The 21,077-nt window shown below is 60.9% G+C and overlaps 1 protein-coding gene across 5 annotated transcripts in view; it reads left to right on the top strand.

The window, feature by feature from the left end:
- Atp11a (ATPase phospholipid transporting 11A) overlaps positions 1-21,077 on the top strand; it is a 118,622-nt gene that overhangs the window by 74,561 nt on the left and 22,984 nt on the right. For all 5 annotated transcript variants that reach the window (XM_077795112.1, XM_077795108.1, XM_077795109.1 and 2 more), the window contains 9 exons: positions 757-821; positions 1,404-1,485; positions 4,728-4,878; positions 5,640-5,837; positions 8,566-8,739; positions 9,155-9,318; positions 10,992-11,063; positions 12,530-12,603; positions 16,685-16,788. In XM_077795112.1, the coding sequence (XP_077651238.1) occupies positions 757-821; positions 1,404-1,485; positions 4,728-4,878; positions 5,640-5,837; positions 8,566-8,739; positions 9,155-9,318; positions 10,992-11,063; positions 12,530-12,603; positions 16,685-16,788 (1,084 nt within the window). The remainder of the gene's footprint in view (positions 1-756; positions 822-1,403; positions 1,486-4,727; positions 4,879-5,639; positions 5,838-8,565; positions 8,740-9,154; positions 9,319-10,991; positions 11,064-12,529; positions 12,604-16,684; positions 16,789-21,077) is intronic.

Here is a 21,077-nt window from a genome sequence, read left to right as displayed (position 1 = left end):
CCCTCCAAGGGGTCAGTAGGGTGTTGTCAGTAGCAAAATGTGCACACTCGCCTTCTGCCTATCGCTGCCACTGCTCAGGAGACGAGAAGTGACGTCATCCAGGAGCCACTGGAAGGCAAAGCCCCCAGGAACAGCGTCTGCTGCCACGGGGGCCCGTGCCTGCAGCAGCACTCGGGCTTCAGGGAGTGACCCTTGACCCTCCATTGCTGCGTGTTTCCCCCAGAAACTCCCCTCAGGTCCCTTCCTCCAGGCCCCTTCTGCAGCCTGACTCCCAGGGATCACAAGGGCCACAGCCTCCCAGCTGTCTCCTTCAAACCTGGTGGCACTGAAGAGACTCCCAAGTCTCATGAGGTTGTGATGGAAACAGCTCAGGTTCGCACACCCTTGGCCTTTCCAGAACATTCTGGGGTCCCTAGAGCAGCCATCCTCAGACATGAGGCTCGTGGGGACGGGTGCTGGACCGCCCCAGGGCCTCAGATGCAGTAGATCTGGATTTTCTGACGTGTCTCCGGTGCTGCTGGTGACACTGTTGGGATACCCAGGGGCCACCCCTAGCAGGACTCTGTGGAAGCTTTCAGACTCTGGGCCCGGGTCAGGGCCTGGGGTCCCACTTCCAAGGGCAGCGGAGGGCCCGGCAGCCATACTTCCTTGGGGACCTGGCTGGCTTCGGTGACCTGCCATGACACTGGAGCCTCCACTGTCCTCTGCCTCTGGCCTCGTTTGCTTCACGTTCTGTGCCTGTCCTTGTCTTCACAGGCCACTGGGATCAGAAAACCTGCTTCTCCGAGGAGCCACGCTCAAGAACACCGAGAAGATCTTTGGTAAATGTTTTAATTAGTAGTTCCTGGTCCCGCTTCTGAAAACCAGGCTGCCGTACACAGGGCTGGGGTGCTATGTCCTTTACGGTGGCAGCTGTGCCTCACTGAGGACATTGTGCTGATGGGTGACAGCGACCCACAACGCCACACGCAAAACACAGGCCTGCTCACGAGACACATGTGGTTTGTGACTCAGAAACAACGTTGTATCTGGGGAGGACCCCAAGGGTCCTGCGGGAAGCCCTTGCACACCACGGGAAGCCCCGCAGTGCCAACCACCCGGTTCTGGCAGGCTGTCCCGTTTCAGTCACACGAGACGACTGTTTAAATACACAAGTGTGCGCTGCTGCAGAGACCCCGACAGACGTCACTCTTCACCTGATGTTAAGGTGCACTCTCAAACTGCAGTTGTCCTCTGTGCAGGGAAGCCTTCGAAGACTCCCACGGTGACTCAGGGGCAGCCCCTTGTCTGGCACAATGAGAAGTGCCACTGTCTGGCCTGAGAGTCCATCCCACCATGCCGTGTGGCCCGTGCGCAGGCCAAGGCCTCTGCGCGTGGCCATCGCGTTACCCTTCTGCTTTCAGGTGTGGCCATCTACACAGGCATGGAGACCAAGATGGCCTTGAACTATCAGTCGAAATCCCAGAAGAGATCTGCCGTGGAAAAGTAAGGGTCGGGGCAAGGGTGACGGCTGTGCCATGGCCATGCTGTGGTCAGCCACTGGAGGCCAGACTGTCCCCTTGGCCTCGCTCCTCCGAGGTGCTGGAGGCAGTGTGGAGTAGCTGCAGGGCTGACCACTCGGGGGGACTTGCTTATCTCTCTGTGAGGTAGAGGGCTCCCCTGCTTGGCCTAGCCTCAGCGCCTGAGGCCCAGCAGGTGCACCTGCTCCTGGAGGCTCCCTAAGTCCTGGCTCCCAGTGGGCTGTGGTGCCCTGCAGCTCCTTCCGCCAGGGGAGAGACCTCCAGACGGAGGTTTGGACATGGTTTTACTAAGGAGCCCTTAGCAGAGGCAGCTGTCCCCCTTAGACAGTGAGGCCCTCTGGCCGGGTCAAGGTAGTAGTGGATTCGCCAGAAGGCGTGGCCTGGAGTTCTGTTTTCTCTGCCCCTGGTAAAAGTGTGTCCCTCCTGGAGTGGACACCTGTGTGGCTTCTGAAGGCACTGGGTCTCTGTCTTCCTATGGCTGCATAGAGCAAAGGGAGACGGACTCGTCAAGGGCAGGAGGCCTTTGCCCCAGATGTCTGCATGTCTCAGGGGCTTTCAGAAGTGCATGGTGGGAACTGGGAAGGAGCCCTTCTTAGACTTGCCGAGCCCTTCGCCAAAGCTAGGCCTCTATGGGCCTGCAGTGTTCAGTGCCCCTCAGTCAGTTCCCCACAGTGCTCAGTGTCCCAGTGGTGCTCAGTGTCCCCACTATGCTTGGTGCATCCACAGTGCTCAGTGCCCCACAGTGCTCAGTGCCCCGCAGTACTCAGTGCCCACACAGAGCTCAGTGCCCCACAGTGCTCAGTGCCTATAGAGTGCTCAATGCCCTGCAGTGCTCAGTGTCCCCACAGTGCTTAGTTCCCCATAGTGCTCAGTGCCCCAACAGTGTTCAGTGTCCCGTGGTGCTCAGTGCCCACGCAGTGCTCAGTGCCCACGCAGTGCTCAAGGCCACGCAGTGCTCAGCGCCCCGCAGTGCTCAGTGCCCCCACAGTGCTCAGTGCCCCGCAGTGCTCAGTGCCCACGCAGTGCTCAGAGCCCCGCAGTGCTCAGTGCCCACGCAGTGCTCAGAGCCCACGCAGTGCTCAGTGCCCACGCAGTGCTCAGCGCCCCGCAGTGCTCAGTGCCACGCAGTGCTCAGTGCCCACACAGAGCTCAGTGCCCCACAGTGCTCAGTGCCTATAGAGTGCTCAATGCCCTGCAGTGCTCAGTGTCCCCACAGTGCTTAGTTCCCCATAGTGCTCAGTGCCCCAACAGTGTTCAGTGTCCCGTGGTGCTCAGTGCCCCCGCAGTGCTCAGTGCCCACGCAGTGCTCAGCGCCCCGCAGTGCTCAGTGCCCCCGCAGTGCTCAGTGCCCACGCAGTGCTCAGTGCCCCCACAGTGCTCAGTGCCCCCACAGTGCTCAGTGCCCCGCAGTGCTCAGTGCCCACACAGTGCTCAGTGCCCACGCAGTGCTCAGTGCCCCGCAGTGCTCAGTGCCCCCACAGTGCTCAGTGCCCACGCAGTGCTCAGTGCCCCCGCAGTGCTCAGTGCCCCGCAGTGCTCAGTGCCCACGCAGTGCTCAGTGCCCACGCAGTGCTCAGTACCCACGCAGTGCTAAGCGCCCCGCAGTGCTCAGTGCCCCCACAGTGCTCAGTGCCCCGCAGTGCTCAGTGCCCCCACAGTGCTCAGTGCCCACGCAGTGCTCAGTGCCACGCAGTGCTCAGTGCCACGCAGTGCTCAGTGCCCACGCAGTGCTCAGAGCCCCGCAGTGCTCAGTGCCCACGCAGTGCTCAGTGCCCACGCAGTGCTCAGTGCCACGCAGTGCTCAGTGCCCACGCAGTGCTCAGTGCCCACGCAGTGCTCAGTGCCACGCAGTGCTCAGTGCCACGCAGTGCTCAGTGCCCACGCAGTGCTCAGAGCCCCGCAGTGCTCAGTGCCCACGCAGTGCTCAGTGCCCACGCAGTGCTCAGAGCCCACGCATTGCTCAGTGCCCCGCAGTGCTCAGTGCCACGCAGTGCTCAGTGCCCACGCAGTGCTCAGTGCCACGCAGTGCTCAGTGCCCACGCAGTGCTCAGTGCCCACGCAGTGCTCAGAGCCCCGCAGTGCTCAGTGCCCACGCAGTGCTCAGTGCCCACGCAGTGCTCAGAGCCCACGCATTGCTCAGTGCCCCGCAGTGCTCAGTGCCACGCAGTGCTCAGTGCCCACGCAGTGCTCAGTGCCCACGCAGTGCTCAGTGCCCCGCAGTGCTCAGTGCCCCCACAGTGCTCAGTGCCCACGCAGTGCTCAGTGCCCCGCAGTGCTCAGTGCCCCGCAGTGCTCAGTGCCCCGCAGTGCTCAGTGCCCACGCAGTGCTCAGCGCCCCGCAGTGCTCAGCGCCCCGCAGTGCTCAGCGCCCCGCAGTGCTCAGTGCCCCCGCAGTGCTCAGTGCCCACGCAGTGCTCAGTGCCCCGCAGTGCTCAGTGCCCACGCAGTGCTCAGTGCCCACGCAGTGCTCAGTGCCCCGCAGTGCTCAGTGCCCACGCAGTGCTCAGTGCCCACGCAGTGCTCAGTGCCCACGCAGTGCTCAGTGCCCCGCAGTGCTCAGTGCCCACGCAGTGCTCAGTGCCCACGCAGTGCTCAGTGCCCACGCAGTGCTCAGAGCCCCGCAGCGCTCAGTGCCCACGCAGTGCTCAGTGCCCCGCAGTGCTCAGTGCCCCGCAGTGCTCAGTGCCCACGCAGTGCTCAGTGCCACGCAGTGCTCAGTGCCACGCAGTGCTCAGTGCCACGCAGTGCTCAGAGCCCACGCAGTGCTCAGTGCCCACGCAGTGCTCAGTGCCCCGCAGTACTCAGTGCCCACACAGAGCTCAGTGCCCCACAGTGCTCAGTGCCTATAGAGTGCTCAATGCCCTGCAGTGCTCAGTGCCCACACAGTGCTTAGTTCCCCATAGTGCTCAGTGCCCCAACAGTGTTCAGTGTCCCGTGGTGCTCAGTGCCCCCGCAGTGCTCAGGTGGCGTCCTCAGAAGTGGGGTTGGGTGCAGCATCCCTCCTGCTGACCGTCTTCCTGTCCTAGACTCTTGGCCTTGTGGCCTCTGGATTCCAAGCTAGTGACGGTACAGTGTACACAGCTGGGCACTAGCCAGGTACCTCCTTGGAAACACGGCCCGCACGGCCCGCACGGCCCACCTTGTGTGGGAGAGGCCGGTGCAGCCCCCGTCGGCAGGGAGCCCGCATGACTCTGCGTGGCGTTGCAGGTCGATGAATGTGTTCCTCATCGTCTACCTCTGCATCCTGGTGAGCAAGGCGCTGGTCAACACTGTGCTCAAGTACGTGTGGCAGAGCGAGCCCTTTCGGGACGAGCCCTGGTACAACCAGAAGACCGAGTCGGAGAGGCAGCGGAACCTGGTATGGAGCACGCCCTCCTCAGGGCAGGGTGGCCGTCAGGCTTGCTGCCGGCATATGGTGGGGGGTCCTGGCCATAGCGGGGCATCGACCCTGAGCCGTCCTCAGATGGCAGGAGCACACGCCCAGGGCGCTGGTCCCCCTGGGAGATGTTCAGGACCATGCCCGAGAGGCCTTAGGGCTGCCGACCTGCCCAGTGCCCTGTGCTCGCAGGTGCTCAGGAGATGCTTGCCAGTGATTTGGGGATAGATGGCACCTGCTGAGACAGGCACAGGGAGAAAGGGGCTCAGACTCCAGAGCAAGGTCGTGTGCGAACCTCGCCCTGTGTGCTCGCCCAGGCCTGTGGCCAGAGAGGGCAGAGTAGGGCCGTGTGCAAACCTCGTGCCGTGTCTTTGCTGTGTGCAACAGCCTGCCCTCCCCAAAACTAACCTGGCTGCACGCATGGAATAAAGCCGTCCAGGTCGGTCCTTTTACCAGGCTCACGTCTCTGGCATCTCCTAGGTTTTCTCTTGGTGAGTTCTGTTGTTTGTCACGGATGTTCCAATCTGGTATCTCTGTCCCGTCAGCCTGTGTGGCGCCGTGTCCCTGGTGGCACGCTTGTGTTCACAGGCAAAGTCTGCCCCTGGCCTGGGTGAGGATGCGACCAGGCGTGGCCTGCTGCCCAGCAGCCCTTACTGGGGACTTGGGCAGGCAGTCTGGCTCGCCTGCACCCTGCATGAGGCTTGGCCCTGGGGGACGTGGGTACTGAGGAGCTGTGTGCTCAGTTCCTCAGGGCCTTCACGGACTTCCTGGCCTTCATGGTGCTCTTCAACTACATCATCCCCGTGTCCATGTACGTCACTGTGGAGATGCAGAAGTTCCTTGGCTCCTACTTCATCAGCTGGGACGAGGACATGTTCGATGAGGAAACAGGAGAGGGGCCTCTGGTCAACACGTCCGACTTGAATGAGGAGCTGGGTCAGGTCAGTGTCGCCCGAGTCTTCCTGAAGGGTGAGTACTATTCCCTTGTGTCCAGATGTGCAGGTGCAAGATGCCTGTGCTGTGGTCCCGCTGGTGGTAGGTGAGCTGTCTCTATTGGGATTCATGCACGTCGGCCCTCCTGTGACCCGTGAGAGATGTGCCAGCTGGCACGGACTCTGTGTGGCCTTTGGTAGGGCTTTCATGTTCATAGCGTGTGCAAGGACAGTTGTGTCAGTGGCCCTGGTTAGCCCATCCGTGACCTTGCTCATTCTGGGCCTTCATGGTGTGAGCTGAAGAACTGGGTGCCTCTCTAGAGATGAGCAGGTAGACGTGGGCATCCTCATGGCCCATGCCTCACCCCTAGCATCGGGTCTGTACTCTGTGCCGTGGGGAAGGCCCTGCCAGCTTGTGGCGCAGATCACACAAAGAAGTGGACACAAGGTGTCCTCTGTGGGGTCTGGGAATGGCCACAGATGGGGTCACTGCCGCTGCCCCCTTACCTCCACCCGAGGTGCCAAGGTCTCCACAGTGTGAGGGCACAGCTGTGTACGCCAGGCCTGCAGATCCGCAGCGCTGCCCTGCAGGGGAGAACCACAGGAAGGGGGTTCCTGCGTCCTCACTGGCCTCACAGTGGCCTTCCCACAGCCCCAGTCTAGCCCTTTCTGCTCTGTCACAATTTGGAGGTGGCCCAAGGTAATTCACTGCCTTGTGTAATTCAGTAGCCTTAAAGCACCACTTTAGACTGGCAACTGCGTCCTGACCCCTCCCACCCCCAGGACCCCAGAAGAGGCTATTGATGGGTGGTTAGCCTCTGCCTGGGACCCTAGACCTGCCTCCTGTGAGGGGCACTGCTCTCAGAGGTGGGACTGTGCTCTGACGTCTAACTGGACCTTCCTATGGCTCCTCCCGTGAGGGGCGGGCCGCTCTCTGATTGGACCTTCCTATGGCTCCTCCCGTGAGGGGCGGGCCGCTCTCTGATTGGACATTCCTATGGCTCCTCCCATGAGGGAGCAGGTCGCTGACTTATTAGACGTTCCAGTGGCTCCTCCCCTGACGGGCAGGTCGCTGTCTCACTGGACATTCCTCTGGCTCCTCTGTGAGCGGGGTTGCTGTCTCCCTGGATGTCCCTCTGGCTGCTCCCGGGCCGGGCGGGTCACTGTTACTTCAGTGCTGCCCAGGTCTTAGCTCAGGGGTGAGGTCCTCGCCTCTGGAGCCCCGTATCCTGTTTCATGTGTTCCTGAGAAGTTCCGTGGCAGGGATTTTTCTGTGGGAAGAGGAATGTCGAGCCGTGCCCAGGCTGCAGGAGTCTGTTGGGGGGATTGCGGTCCTGTCTGGTTCTGAGCAAAACCAGCTGCAGCAGGAGGCACAGAGCCTGGCGCCGAGGTCAGAACTGAGGGGCAGGTTGAGAGTGAGGTCTTCCCGACGGCCAGGTTAGGGTGCCACTTTCACAGCAGATGAGATGGGTGTTTAGCAATGAGGCAGAACCGGCTCCCACCCTCCCAGTGCCCGTGTGTGTTTCCTTAGAGGTCAGCACTGCCGCCTGCATTTCACCAGTGCAAGACTGAGGCTCCAAAGCCTGACCCCGCACCTTGGTGCTGCCCCTGAACACAGGCCCCTCTGGTCATGCTGCAGGCTGTGGAGTCAGACGCCAGCTGCAGTGCAGCTCCCTTCTGCAGGGACCCATGGAGTGGGGACGGCAGGTCTTATCGTTTTCTTGCCACTTTCACCCTTGCCAAGGCGGCCTTGGGGTTTAGCAGTACTTTCATCTGAATTCCATGAAATCACGCGGGAAAGCATGTCGGAGATCTGCCCACCTTAGGGGGCTTAGGCAAGTCAGGGGTGCTGTCCATGGAGCCCTCTACTAGGCGCTCCTTCAGAGGTCTGACCCTTGTGAGGTTGCTGACCTCCCAACACCTGCCTGTGAGGGGTCGCAGGCCGCAACCTCTGTGGGGTCTTGGGGATAGCCAGTGCTCTCTGGCCCCAGCTGTGTGTCCCTGGGGAGGCTCCGCTGGGCTTTGGCTGGTGTCCCAGCGGCAGGGCTGATTCAGCAGGTCAGGACGTAGTGCTGGTTAAGGACAAGCTCACGACGGAAAGGCACTTTCTGCTGTCGGTTTGTCAGAGCCTCTTCCTGAAAGCCCCCGGGGGAAAAGGTCCTTATGGAGCCCACGGCTGAGTCCTTTCCACCTCTCTGCGCTTCCTTCCTGCCGCAAGCCCAGCTCACCCTCCCCCCCTCCCCAGCTGTGCACACGGCATCTGCCCAGCTGCTCACCGTGAACGCGCTCCTCTGCTTTACCTGAATCGGGAGTGACTAGCAGCGTCTTTGTGGCCTGTCGGGCTGTCCTTCTGAAGTCTGCCCTCTCACTTGTTTGGCTTCTGTCTCTGACCCTGCGTGGCCTCGTGAGTCTTGACCCCAAGGCTTCAGAGACGAAGGTTTCCTTTGTGCCCTTTGTTGTTTGAAGGAGACACGGGCCATCCTCACCCTGGTCTTTCAGATGCTCTGGCTCCACGAGGCAGTGTCCTCCAAGGTCACCGTTCTCCATCCATTGCCACTGTGCCCCCCACCACATCACACCTGTCCCAATGGCCAAGGGGTGCAGCGGACACACCCACGGCTCTACATCTATCTGGGTCAAGCTATGCCATGTTTGTATCTTGCCAGACTGTCACCTGGGCCAGGGTGACACGGCCACAGGTCTGGGTGGCGTCTGAGGGTGTGTGCCTCACCCGCAGGTGGAGTACATCTTCACGGACAAGACGGGCACACTCACAGAGAACAATATGGCGTTCAAGGAGTGCTGCATCGAGGGTCAGGTCTACGTGCCCCACGTCATCTGCAACGGGCAGGTCCTGCCCGACTCCTCTGGCATCGACATGATTGACTCTTCCCCGGGCGTCAGTGGGAGGGTAGGTTCTGGCCCGCTGTAGGGAGGAACGTGTCACCAGGCTAGGCACATGTGTGCGAGGTGGTCTCCCCCTCTGGAAAGTGTGCCTCTCACTGGGGCATCTGGGAGAGGCAGGACCCCGAGGGACTTCAGTGAGGTTCTGGTCAGATGCTGCTGTGCTGCCGGTGTCCCTTGGGGGACGACAAGCGGTGATTCCATGCTAGGACCTTGGAATCCCTGGACAGGCCGGGCAGGCGGTATGCAGAGAGCAGTGAGCACACGGAGTGCACAGACAGGCACACTCCTGGAGATGCACATGTGTTCACGCTCACACCCGCCCTCCGAGTGGCAGCATGGGAGTGGGGGTGTGTCCTGCTGGGCGCCTCCTGTTCTGGGCAGCTGTGAGCCATGGACTTCCCCTGGCCGTGTTTTCACAGGAGCGGGAGGAGCTCTTTTTCCGGGCCCTCTGTCTCTGCCACACTGTGCAGGTGAAAGATGATGACCAGGTGGACGGCCCCAGGAAGTCGCCGGACTCAGGGAAGTCCTGCGTGTACATATCATCCTCGCCTGACGAGGTGGCGCTGGTGGAAGGCATCCAGAGGTGGGTCTGGGTCGCCACGGGATGGGGCTCAGCTGAGCGCAAGATCCACTGTGGGCAGTCCCCGGCCCCTCGCCTCCTGTCCTGGTCGCCACCTGTCCCCATGAGTCTTGAGCTCCTGGGCTGAGCAGCAGCTGCCTATGGCCTCAGGCCCCCCTGGGCCCCGTACCTCGGGGGCCTCGTGGAGAAGCTGCATGTGAGTCTTCATGGCGTCATTCACGTGGCTCCCCCATCTGCAGTATGTCAGAGGGACAGTCCTGGTCAGGCTCCTGAGGGCAGAGCCAGCCCCATCCCCTCCAGCGCTGGTCTCCTCCTGGACTCAGGAACCCAGGCCTAGCGGCAGTTTCCCCTAAACCACAGGGCTTGGTGGGTGACATGGGTGCTGGGGCCCTGCCTGTGCATCTCGTACCCCACCAGAGGGACTGGAGTGGTCTTGATGCCGGTTGGAGTCGGCGTTTCACACCAGCACCGGCAATGCTGGAAACGTTCCCTTCACGCCCCAGTTTCAAACTGGGCAACTCGTTCTGGATTCCCCTGGCTTGGGAGTCAGGTGACCCTCGGGTCCCCTCTGTACTGCCTATGACATGTGTTAACCCCAAGACTGAAGGAGCAACAAGGAGAAGGGTCAGCGCTTTTTATGGAGCAGCATCCTGCTGCCTCTAAGTCAGCATCTTTCTCCTGTGCGATGCCGTCACCGTGGGCTTCCGAAGTCCCCAAGCCCACTCTCACTGGGTGGGACCGCTCAGAGCTGATCTAGCTCTTCTGGGAGAACAGGCGCTCAGGACTGAGCCGCACTCCAGGCAGACAGTCGAGGTCAGGGCACTCCTGCTGGGAGTCCCGTCCTTCAGCACAGGCTCCCATGGGGTAGGCAGACCCACTGCCCCACTCCTGGCCCCTGCCCACCATGACGGCTGGCACTGTGTGTCCGTCTGTCAAGCCCAAGGCCAGGCCTTCTTCCTCCCTCTCCGGCAGGTGCCTGGAATGGTGATGTGCTCCAGCCGCGGGAGAGGGTATTGCTGGGATCACATGGCGTGAGCAGCACCCTGGCCTGGTGTCCTATCAGTCAATGTGAGGGCTGTCTGGGGACAACTGCCTGCTGTGGTACTGCTGTGCAGAGCACCCCGTGTGACCAGGGCAGACGCCTGCTCTTGCAGATCTGCCTCAAGTCCAGGGCTGAGCACCGGCCTCCGGGGGTGGGCTTTCTCCTGCATCCAGAGGGTGAAGCACAGGGGGCGAGTGGGAGAGGGACAGGTGCATGACACAGGCTTGACACAGGCCAGTCACTATGAGCTGGGAGCCTGCTGGCCTCGTCCCCCCTCCTCACTGCAGTATGGGGAGGGGTCTCCCACCCAGGAACCTTGGGGACAGCTTCGAGGTCCTCTGGGTCCTGACGTCGTACTCCCTCTGAGCAACAATGAGCAAGCCTGTGAGCATCCAGTAGACGTGTGCAGGGACAGGGTGGGGAGCCTCGGCACCCACAGGAGCCTGGGTCACCCGGGGGGCGGGGGGCTGTGCGTCCTGGGAGCGCGGGCTGAGGTGGCGACCGACTCCTTCTCCCACCTGGCTTTGAAGTGCAGTTCACAGCCTGCTCCCCACAGCGTTTCTCCTTCCCCAGGAACGCCGGGCTCGGTGGGGAGGGACCGCACCCCGCTCACCGGTCTGCCTCTCGCCCGCAGGCTTGGCTTCACATACCTGCGGCTGAAGGACAACTACATGGAGATTCTCAACAGGAACGATGACATCGAGAGGTGAGGTACTGCCACGAGGAGGGGCCTGCGGGTTTGTCATTCAAAAAAATGTCCTCCCATGGGTGCCCTGCTTCCTGGAAGAATCCAAGAACCTCTGAGCCCTGTGAGACAGGACAGTGGGAGGAAAGAGGGCCTTGTCGGCACAGGGCGTCTCTCCAATGGCTTCCTGGAGGGGTGGACTAGGGCTTGTCAGGGAAGGCTTCTTCTCTGTGTCAGTCCCTCTCCAGCACTGTGACAGAACACCGAGGAAGTCAGCGAAAGGGGGCAAGAGCGCCTGTGGCCCTGCTCCGAGAGGTTTCAGTCCACGTCGCCTGGCCCTGTTGTTTCTGGGATGTGTAAGGCAGTGCATCATGGCGGTACCACATGGTGGCGAAAGCTGCCGCCTCATGGTGGCCAGGAAGCAGGGAGCGAGAGGAGGGGTGGGAACAAGACATCCCCTTCAAGGGTGCACCCTCCAATGACCTCCTCTTCCAGCTAGGCCCTGAGGTTTGCATCACCCCTGGTAGACCACCAGCTGGGGGCCAGCTACAGAAATCCTCAGGGTTTCTAGAACCTTCCAACCTCCCCCGGCCTCCCTGCTGAGGCAGCAGCCCCTGGTCTTGGCGCACAGAGTCCTCCCAAGTACGCAGCTATGCTGTAGAAAGGCCAGCTGATGCCCAGGGACAGTCTCGGCATCAAAGAGCTAGTCATACCTTGAGTTCTGACTTGGAGGCCGGTGGTGTTCCTTCTTAGGAATGGCATCAATGGACACAGGCTAAGACAGGATAGAAAGAACATGGGATTTGGTGGTGATGGCCTCCAGCAGTCTTAGTTTTAAATATAAAATAAGTTCATGGACAACTGGGAATGGGTGAGCCTCTCGGCCTGGTGGGCTCCTCCCTGCAGACCCAGACCTCGGGGCCCAGGGCTCCCTGTGGGAGGGGAAGCCAGAACCCTCGGCATGCGCCCAACTGCGGGTGCCCAAGTGTGTCTCTGCTCTTGAACGGCCATTGTTGAGGGAGGAGGTCCCCACCTGCTTTCTGCCTGGTCGTGGCTTCCCCCTGGGCAGGCAGTGAGGTCACTGCAGGGACCAGGACCCACCCTGCAGTACACTGAGGACCCAGGGCATCTGCACAGCCACAGGGTGCAGCCTCTCCCCAGCCTCCTGATGGCCCGAGCCAAGGGGTTGCGGACAGTTTCAGTAGCCCAAGTGCCCACGGGTGGTTATCCTCTCTGAGGCAGGGGCCTCAGAGCTGGACTCGGTCAGCATCCCCCTCCAGCACCAGGACAGTGCAGAGCAGAGCTGGGCGTCTGGTGGCGTCCAGAGCTGGGCGTCTGGTGGTGTCCAGAGCTCAGGTGGCACCTGTGAGGCTTGGGGGGCGCGGAGAGTAGAGGATGCTGCCGTCCTGGGGTGGAGTTGGGTGGCCCTCCGTGCCCGGCAGCTCATGTCCAGACCCAAAAAAGAGTGAGAGTTCCTTTTTTTTCAGGTTTGAATTGCTGGAGATTCTGAGTTTTGACTCTGTGAGAAGGAGAATGAGTGTCATCGTCAGAGCCGCCACAGGTAGAGGCTTCTCTTGGTTTCTCAGATGTGCGGGCGGCCTTGTTTTTTCCAGTAGCTGGACTCGGGCAGCTCTGAGGACCGGAGCCAGGCCAGTGTCCTGCTGGGTGTGGGTGAATTCCCCCCTGAGCGGAGGCCCAAGTGCAGTCACACCATGCACGTCCTCCGAGCGTCTCCTGGGGTCGCACAGACCAGGGAGAACATGACCCTTGGCGCACTCGCTCACGGGTGCCCGAGTGTTTCAGCTCTCGAACACCGCTGTTGAGGAAGGAAGGCATTGGTGGTGACACACACGTCACTGAGCTGTGTGCTCTGCCGGGCAGAGGGTCTCACGGGCCCCAGGCTCAGGCTCTGCCTCGGGGTTCTGGATGGAGGACGTGGTGGGGTCAGACCCTCTGACTACGTGACCTTGGTGACCTCTGCGCGCTCAGCATTTGTGGTGTTTGGCTCATTGTCCCTGCTCAGCCCAGGGCTGTTCGTGACACCTCAGCTCCTCCTGCTTCTGGAAGGTTCCTGAGCCTTGACTGGCCCCTCCTCCATCTGGCAGAGCCCATGAGGCCCTCCTCACTGTCCCCAAGGAGGCTCCCTTGGAGTCCCACTGTTAGCAGCCTGCAGCCTGGCACCTGGGCCCTGCCAGCTCCAGCCCCTGCCCCTAGTGCAGCACACCCTGTGCCCCCGCTGCAGGGGACTGGAGAGGGTCATCCACACCCCTGTCCAGGCCCTGCACCACCATCCTAGCCATCGTCAGCAGCCCAGCCTCAGTGTCCACCCACCGGCCCCACCGGCCCAGGCGCTGCCCAGCGTGGGCTTGCCCTCCTGCGCGCACATCCAGAACGGCTCAGCACTGCCTGGCTAGCGACACCGGCCTCCTCGGTCGCACTCCTCCCTGTGTGGTCCCATGGTGACACGCTGGACATGGCCCTGCATTGGAGCCTCTGCCTCTGGCCCAGTCCTGAAAGAGACAGCGTGTGCCCCACTCAGCAGGGCGCTCCCTACCCCTGCCCCCTGCAGAGCCCTGGGGAGATGGGGCCAGTCCACTCACCAGCGCAGCTCAGAGCAGCACCTCGAGAGCTGGGGACCTGTGCTGTTTCCTAAACTGGGCAACACCAGGCTGGTCCCTCTTTGGGCAAATGCCAGGTCAGTCACCAAACAGTGCTGCTGCCCTGGATCTGCCCAGTCCAGCCTCGGGGAATTCCTTGTTGGCCAGGTTCCTCTGCTCGTGCTGAGAGACCTCCTGTATGTGTGAAGCAAGCAGGGGATCTCCTGGGCAGAGCTGTCCTGAGGTCCTGGCTGAGAGCAGCCATCCTTATTTTCCCTTGGAGACTGCCAAGGACAGCAGAGGGTACAGAGAGCACATTTAGCAACGTCCCCTCCAGAGACCACTGAGGATGGTGGGGGTTGCTTAGAGCACATTTAGCAGTGTCCCGAGTTGCTGTCCAAGAACGGAGCTCCCTGTGTTGGGTGGGCAGCCTCGGGAGGACACTGTGGCTGCCGGGGACCTGGCTGTGTATCTCAACCCACTGAGTCCCACAGCACCTGCCCCAAGGTGAATCACGCCGTGAGGGAGAAGAGCAGGCTCCACCTGCAGGATTTGCACCAAAGTCATGGGACACGTGGCAGCCCCTGTGGACATTGCTGTGACACACAGAGAAGCAGGCTTTACCACCTGGCAGTGGGTTGCAGGACCGTCTCTGGGAGCTGATGCAGAGACGCTGACACCTGCCGAGGGCAGGAGGCCACCCCACCTGCCCCCACGGAACACCATCCCGCGACCTCCAGCCACTGTGAACCACCAGGAGGAGGACAGCGTGTGGGCATTCCCAGCTGGGTCTCGCCAGGGGAGCCTCCCCAGCTGTGCCCCCTGACCCTGCTCCTGCCCTGGGGCCACCACGTCTAGTAGAGGCGCTTTGCCAACGGAGGAGCCACCTGAAAGCCTCTCATGGCCGCTGTGAGCCACCAACGTCACTGTGCCGTCCGGGCTGCACAGGGCTCTTGTGGATGCGGCAGTGACCCAGCTCGAGGCCTGAGGTGTCGGCTTGGGACAGCCCTGGGCTCAGGAGGCTGCACCTTCCTGGGGCCTCTGCAGAACATACTCTGGGCCGCGATGCCGTCCCGAAGAGCCTCGTGGACCGGCAGGAGGAGCGCCGTGTCCGCAGAGGGGGCGCCACCGTGTGGGTCTCGCCACCTGTGGGTGGGCAGAGTCCTTCTCCCCCGGTGGAAGTGGTGCCCACAACCTCAGGGAGACCCCTCAAATACCTGTGCCCCATGCTGTGCACCCTGCAGACCCGATGAGGCCGAATTGAGGAGGGACACCGAGGTTTGGGTCACTCAGCCACGCTGGGCGCTCCTGTTCCAGAGACTCGTGAGCATGACCTGGGGCTCTTCTGATGGTGTCCACGCCACAGCCCCTGCAGTGAGGCAAAGGGAGGCACTGTGTCACACGCCCCCAGAGCTGCCTATCAACGTGCCCTGTCCCCTGAGAGCCACCGCCAGGCTTACTGCAGTGTCGCCTAGCATGGGTGGGACAGTGCCCAGCCGTGCCCACCAGGAGCTTTGGCCACCATCCTCCCCACCAACTCTTGTTGGTCCTGGAGTGGGTGGTGGTAGGGCTGGCTGTCAGCCACACAGTCAACAGGACCAGACGACCTGGTCCCACAGGCTCAGTCCTGCAGGCCACGTGTCCACAGGACTGCAACAGCAGGTCTGCGCCCACCCGCCCAGGGTGCACTTGCTACGCCCTGGGGCTGCTCCTAGGCCAGGCGGACCCTAGTCCCAGGGCCGACGTGCCCGGCCTTGTGTCTGGGGGCACATCGGGACTGCGGGGAGCTGAGCCGGGAGCCCTGAAGCATGAGCAGTCCCACCATCTGGTGACCATGACGGTCTCTGGAACCATCTGGATGGGTCATGGCCCCAGAAGCCCCAGCAGTGTGGTTCTACAGGCACCAGCTAGAGCCAGTGCCCTGTGTCCCTGGTAGCTGCTCCCGGGGCTCCTTTTCCTACCTGCTTCTGCCCAGCGTCTGCTCAGGCATGGCCCACCCAGGCAGCCACAACCCACGTCTCCGTGGCAGTGCTTTGTGGCTGTGGCCAACATCTGGACTGAGCCCTCAGCCAGTGGGTCGTATCTGTGACTTAGACATTCTCTCTGTGCCTCCCCGGGGTCTGTCCTGGGAGCAGGAACAAGGAAGGTTGGCGCCCAACACACCCCTGAACCCTGGGTCTGGATCCCAGTTGTCAGCCCAGGAGGGCCTCTGCCCACCCCACCCTGGGAATCACTGAGCTAGACAGTCCCCGATTGACCTCCAGTGCCCTCCAGACTTGGTCCTGGATACTTGGAAGGACCCTCGGTGTTAGGGGGCTCAAGGATCTGTCCCCACAGAGGACCGGGTTCAGTCTCCTGGAATGTCAGTCTGGCCCAGGCGTGTCTCCCATCCCCCACCCCCATAGCCCTGCAGCCCTGGTGATGGAGCATGGTGGTCTTGACCTGCTGCCCCACCCGACAGGCTGAGACTCTCCCCAGAGAAGGGCCCCAGCTGTGAGTGGTGGCATCAGGGCTGGCACCTTGTCCCAGCAGCTTGGCCACTGCTGCCGTTGCCCCGGCTCACCTCAGGACGAAGGAGCCCGTCTCAGCAGTGTGGGAGGTGTGCGGCCCTGGTGCCCTTTCTCCTGCTCGGTGACGCGGAGGCCGGCCTGTTCCATGACGCTGCAGCGGTCAGTGTCCACAGGCTGCTCTCCCTGCCCTGGCCGGGCAACTCCTGCATTCATCATGCCCCACTCTGCCCAGGGCCTTGGGTCTTTCTTTCTGCCTTTACCAGAGAAGGTGCAGCCGAGGCCCAAGAGCTGCCTTCTGTTCCTGGTCCTGACTTTGCTCTGGGACCTCCGAGAGTGAGAGTAAAAGGAGGTTTGGGAGGAATCCACAGATCTGATTTCCCAACCTCAGCTTGTCAATTGGCCATTAAAATCTTTAAGGTGGTCTCAGGCCTGGCGTCCTGCTGAGGCATTCCAGCGGTGGAAAGCAGTGCAGGGCCCCCGTGTCGGGATGAAATTCAACCTTGGCGGTTTTCTCTTATTTTTTCTTATTTTACAGGAGAAATCTATCTGTTTTGCAAAGGAGCGGATTCTTCCATATTTCCCAGGGTGACGGAAGGCAGAGTGGACCAGATCCGAGCCAGGGTGGAGCGCAATGCAGTGGTGAGACCCGTGAGGACGGGCGGCCCGAGGTGGCCCCCTGCCCGGGGAGGGCTCCTTTCCTTCAGTTGGTGCCTGGGATCTGGGAATCTAGTGGCAGTTCCTCGAGGTGGCAGGCCATATTCTTGTAGCCCCTCTCCCCAGGAGGAAGGAGCAGGTGGGACAGCCATGGCCTGGAAAGCTCTACTCCTGGTCCAGAAACCTCTTTCTGCTCCTAGTTTATAAAGCCCCACACACACACAGACACGTCTCCATACAGCTGCATCCACGTTCTGCCAGAGGGTCGCTAAAGGGTGTCCCCCGGCACCCACCGGGCTTCATTGCACTTATTAGGGCAAAACCTTAAAACCCTGCTGCTTACTAAAGTCTGTGTGTCTGCGTGTGTATATGTGTGCGCACGAGTCTGCGTGTGCCTGCATGTGTAGTGCGTGTGTCTGTGTTTCTGCGTGTGCCTGCGATTGTTTGTGAGTGTGCATCTGCATGTGTGTGCACGTGTGTGTGCATGTGTGTCTGTGTGCGCATGTCTCTTCGTGTGTGCACGCGTGCGCATGTGTGTGTCTCTGTGCGTGCGCGCATGTGTCTATGTCTGTGTGTCTGTATATCTGTGTGTGTGTGTGTCTGTGTGCATGTGCATGTGTGTGTGTGTCTTCGTGTGTCTCTGTGTGTGTCTGTGTGTCTGTGTGTCTGTGTGCGTGCACCTCTGACTTCTCCTGCCAGGGTCCGCTCTGGCTTCCACGGCACTAGCTGTTTTGAGGGTTGTCCACGTGGGTGCACGTGTCTCTGTGTGTCTGTGTGTCTGCGTGTGTGGCATGTGTCTCTGTGTGTCTGTGTGTCTTTCTGTCTGTGTGCGTGCGTGCACCTCTGCCTTCTGCCAAGGTCCCCCCTGGCTTCCACGGCACTAGCTATTTGGAGGGTTGTCCACGTGGGTGCACATGTGTCTTCCTGTGCACATGTGTGTCTGCGTGTCTGTCTGTATGTCTGTGTGCGTGTGTGCACCTCTGCCTTCTCCTGCCAGGGTCTCTCTGGCTTCTGCGGCACTAGCTGTTTGGAGGGCTGTCCACATGGGTGTGCGTTTGCTGGTCTGCCGTGGTTTCCGTGGAAAGCATGGGTGGGTGGACCATGCTTCAGACAGTCTCCACTCCGGGGTTGTTGAAGTCAGCTGCAGTGGACTGTGGGGTTTGGGCAGCTGGAGAGGCCAGACGGCATGGTGGCCCTTCGTCTGCGCATGGCTGGCCTGCTGCCTGGGCTCCGGAGCTTCCTCAGTTCGGGGAGCTCAAGTGACTGTCCGTGGTCATTCTTGTGGTATTCCTGCTCCCACTGAGCGGTTCCTGTGTGGTCAGCTGCCACCCGTCTCTCTGCAGCTTTCTGAGGCTCTTCCTTAAATCCTCAGGCTGTTTCGCCCCAGTTTCTGCCCTGTCTGGTCTGCCACACCGTGTCCCCAGGGCACCCTTCCTGCAGACAGCAACTGCCCAGGTCTAGCGGTGTGCCCGGGCGTGGCCACGGCCTGTGCCTTCCTCAGCCAGTGGTGTGCCTGGTTGGCCTGGAGGCTGCTGTTCCTGCAGACCTCGAGTCTTGTGGAGCCAGTTCCCAGGAGAGTGCTGCTTCCTTCAGTTGGTGCCGTCTTGTGATGTGGTGGTGGGTTCAGTGTGGCACTCGGGCCAGTGACCGCTGTGAGCTCCTGGGGTCGAGCTGTGCCACCCTTCCTGACAGCTCCTTCCTGGCCTCTCCTCTGCTGGGCACGTGAGGGCCTTGCAGCCCCCTGGTTGCTAATGTTATTTTTAAATAATGGCAGAGTGACAGGAAATTACAATGATCCAGCAGGTGCAGGGGCCCTTGTGTCTTTGATCCCATCATCCAGCTCCTCTGTGGTCTCCGCTTGGCATCACGTCTAGGAGACGTCGTGGAGCCCGGAGTCGGGAGGCCGCCTGCTCTCCCTCCGGGTTCGCAGCTCAGCTCCTGTGCTCGGGGCTTCGCTGCTCTTTGGTTGGCTTCGGGGGGACGGTGACAGGCCAGCCTTGCTCTCTCGAAGGCGTTGGTCTCCCAGCCCCTTGATGGCAGCTGGTTCTTTCCCCACCACAGTCCTGGTGCCTTGTCAGAATTGCCAGCCGGGTGTGCTGGCCTCGTGTTCTGCCCGCCCCACTCCAGGTCTGGTCATGGCCCTGCGTCCTGGTGTCGTGCTGGCTGACCAGAGCAGGAGAGCTGATTGGCCTTTGCAAGGTCCTTCAGGGGCCAATTGAGATGCGCACGAATCTCAGCTGGGCTTTTCCACCCTAGGGCTCCTTGTGGGGTCACACTGACCTGGAGGTGGCCCTGGGCAGCACTGTCACCAGCAGTGCTGGGACGCGGTCTGTGAACACAGGTGTCCCCTTGAGTTGGGTCTTGAGTGATTTCGTTCAGCCCTCCACCTCTGGCTGAGCACAGAGCCGAGGGTTCTGCTTCCTGATGTGACTCCGGGGGTTGCCTTGGTCTCCCCTTGGGTTGTCTGGGGAGTGGTGTCTCTGCCGGCTTGGGTCTGTCTTTGTGGGGCCACGTCATCTGCAGACAGAGGGCCCTTAGGCACCCTTCCTCATGGGCATCCCCCTGTTAATGCCCTGTTGCTCTGATGGGAACTTCTTATGCCACGAGGAGAAGTGGCCAGGCAGGCCCCTCTGTTCCTGACTTGGGGAAGTGCTGTCTTGGCCTCCATGTGACGTCTGCTGTGGGTTTTCTCCATGGCTTCTGCCGTGCTGAGTAGGCACCTGCCGATCCTGCTGGGAAAGGCACAGGGCTCTGGTCAGCCGCCTGTCTGCGTCCCTCGAATGCTGGCCTGGCTCTACTGCTTCTGCCAGGCCTTGTACTGCGGGGAGTGGATTTCCAGTGCTGAGCCCCTCAGTCTCCTGGGGGAGCCCCTGGCCCTGCCTGTCCCATCCGGCTTGCTGGTGAGGACGTTGGTGTCCATGTTGCCAGGGGATCTGGTTCTGTCGTTTTTTGGTGGTGTTGGCCTGGCCCGTGTTACCCCGTCCGTGTGCCTGTGTGTGCGCTATGCGGGTTTCACTGGCCCTTGGCAGGGAGAACAGAGAGGCTTCACTTCTGCTCCCTGCAGCCACGTGAGGAAGTCCCGTCTGCTTGGAGAAGCAAGGACCTCTGTGTTCATGAAGGTGTCTGTGTGCCCTCATGCGGCTCTGCGCTGTGGGCAACTCGGGATGGTTCTCCTTTAAAGCTGTTCTCTTGTCCCGGCGTTTCCCACTTGTGAACGAAGCCTTCATCCGTGTGCTCCTCGGGCCCTCCACTCCTCTACTCGCAGACCCACCGAGTTCTTGGTGAAGTAGGACCTGGTCCAGCAGCCACAGCCAGGGGAGGGGCACAGGCGCACATGGCTGGGGCACCAGGCAGCATGTGGCTGTGGAAGCCGGGGTTAGGACAGCACTGGCTTCTTGCTCGACCCCTTGGAGCAGGAGACCATGTCTGGAGGGTGCACAGGAACAGAGTTCTGGAAGGTTCCTGGAGAGCACAGCTTCACACACCCAGGTCCCTTTGCTCTCAGGTCTATGGGAGGCCTCTTGCGCCCCTCGCTCTCAAGTGCTCAGGGAGATGAGTGCTGTCAGTCCAGTGAGGTGCCCTTGAGCTAGACCCGGAGGTCAGAGGCACGAGGAGACCGAGTGCCCCAGAGTTGCTGGAAGCTTCCACACATACTGGGAAGTCCGTTCTAGACCACAAAGACCAGGTGTCTGCTGGAAGGCGAAATGCTTATGCAGGAGTCAAGGCTGGTGGGCAGTCTCCAAGGCCTTCTCCTTCCCCTTGACGAGCACCCAAGTGAGATGAGTCTGCTTCAGAAATACCACTTGGTGTTTTCCACAGAATTGCAAATTGTTATCCTAGAGAGGTTTAACTTAAGCAATGCATTCATCAGAGAATAGGAGTGAAGTCTCTCTTGGGGTGATAACCCTGGTATTCCTGCTCACGACCTGCGTGGGGCGGGGTAGGTGTGGGCCAGCTGGAAATAAAGGCTGGGAAGTAATATTAAGAAATCAACACAGGGGCGGGGGCTAGCAGTGGCGCTTGTCTGGCATGGGTGAGGCACTGGTTCAATTCTCAGCACCACATATAGAAAAATAAGCGTCTATCAACAACTAAAAAGATATTAAGGAAAAGAAATACACACAAAAGGTGAGAAATGTGTCTATATTCAAAGTGGGCACTGACAGGTGGATGAGCCCTTGGTCTGATCCTGACGAGGAAGAGGCCCGCAAATGCTTTGTTTAAAGTGGAACCCACCAGAAGGAGCCAGTGAGGAGCTTTTACACGATGAGTGG

The sequence above is a fragment of the Urocitellus parryii genome, chromosome 2, assembly GCF_045843805.1.
Source record: "Urocitellus parryii isolate mUroPar1 chromosome 2, mUroPar1.hap1, whole genome shotgun sequence".
Taxonomy (NCBI): Eukaryota; Metazoa; Chordata; class Mammalia; order Rodentia; family Sciuridae; genus Urocitellus; species Urocitellus parryii.
Note: the sequence above shows the minus strand (reverse complement) of the source record. Positions and strands in the feature narration are given on the sequence as shown.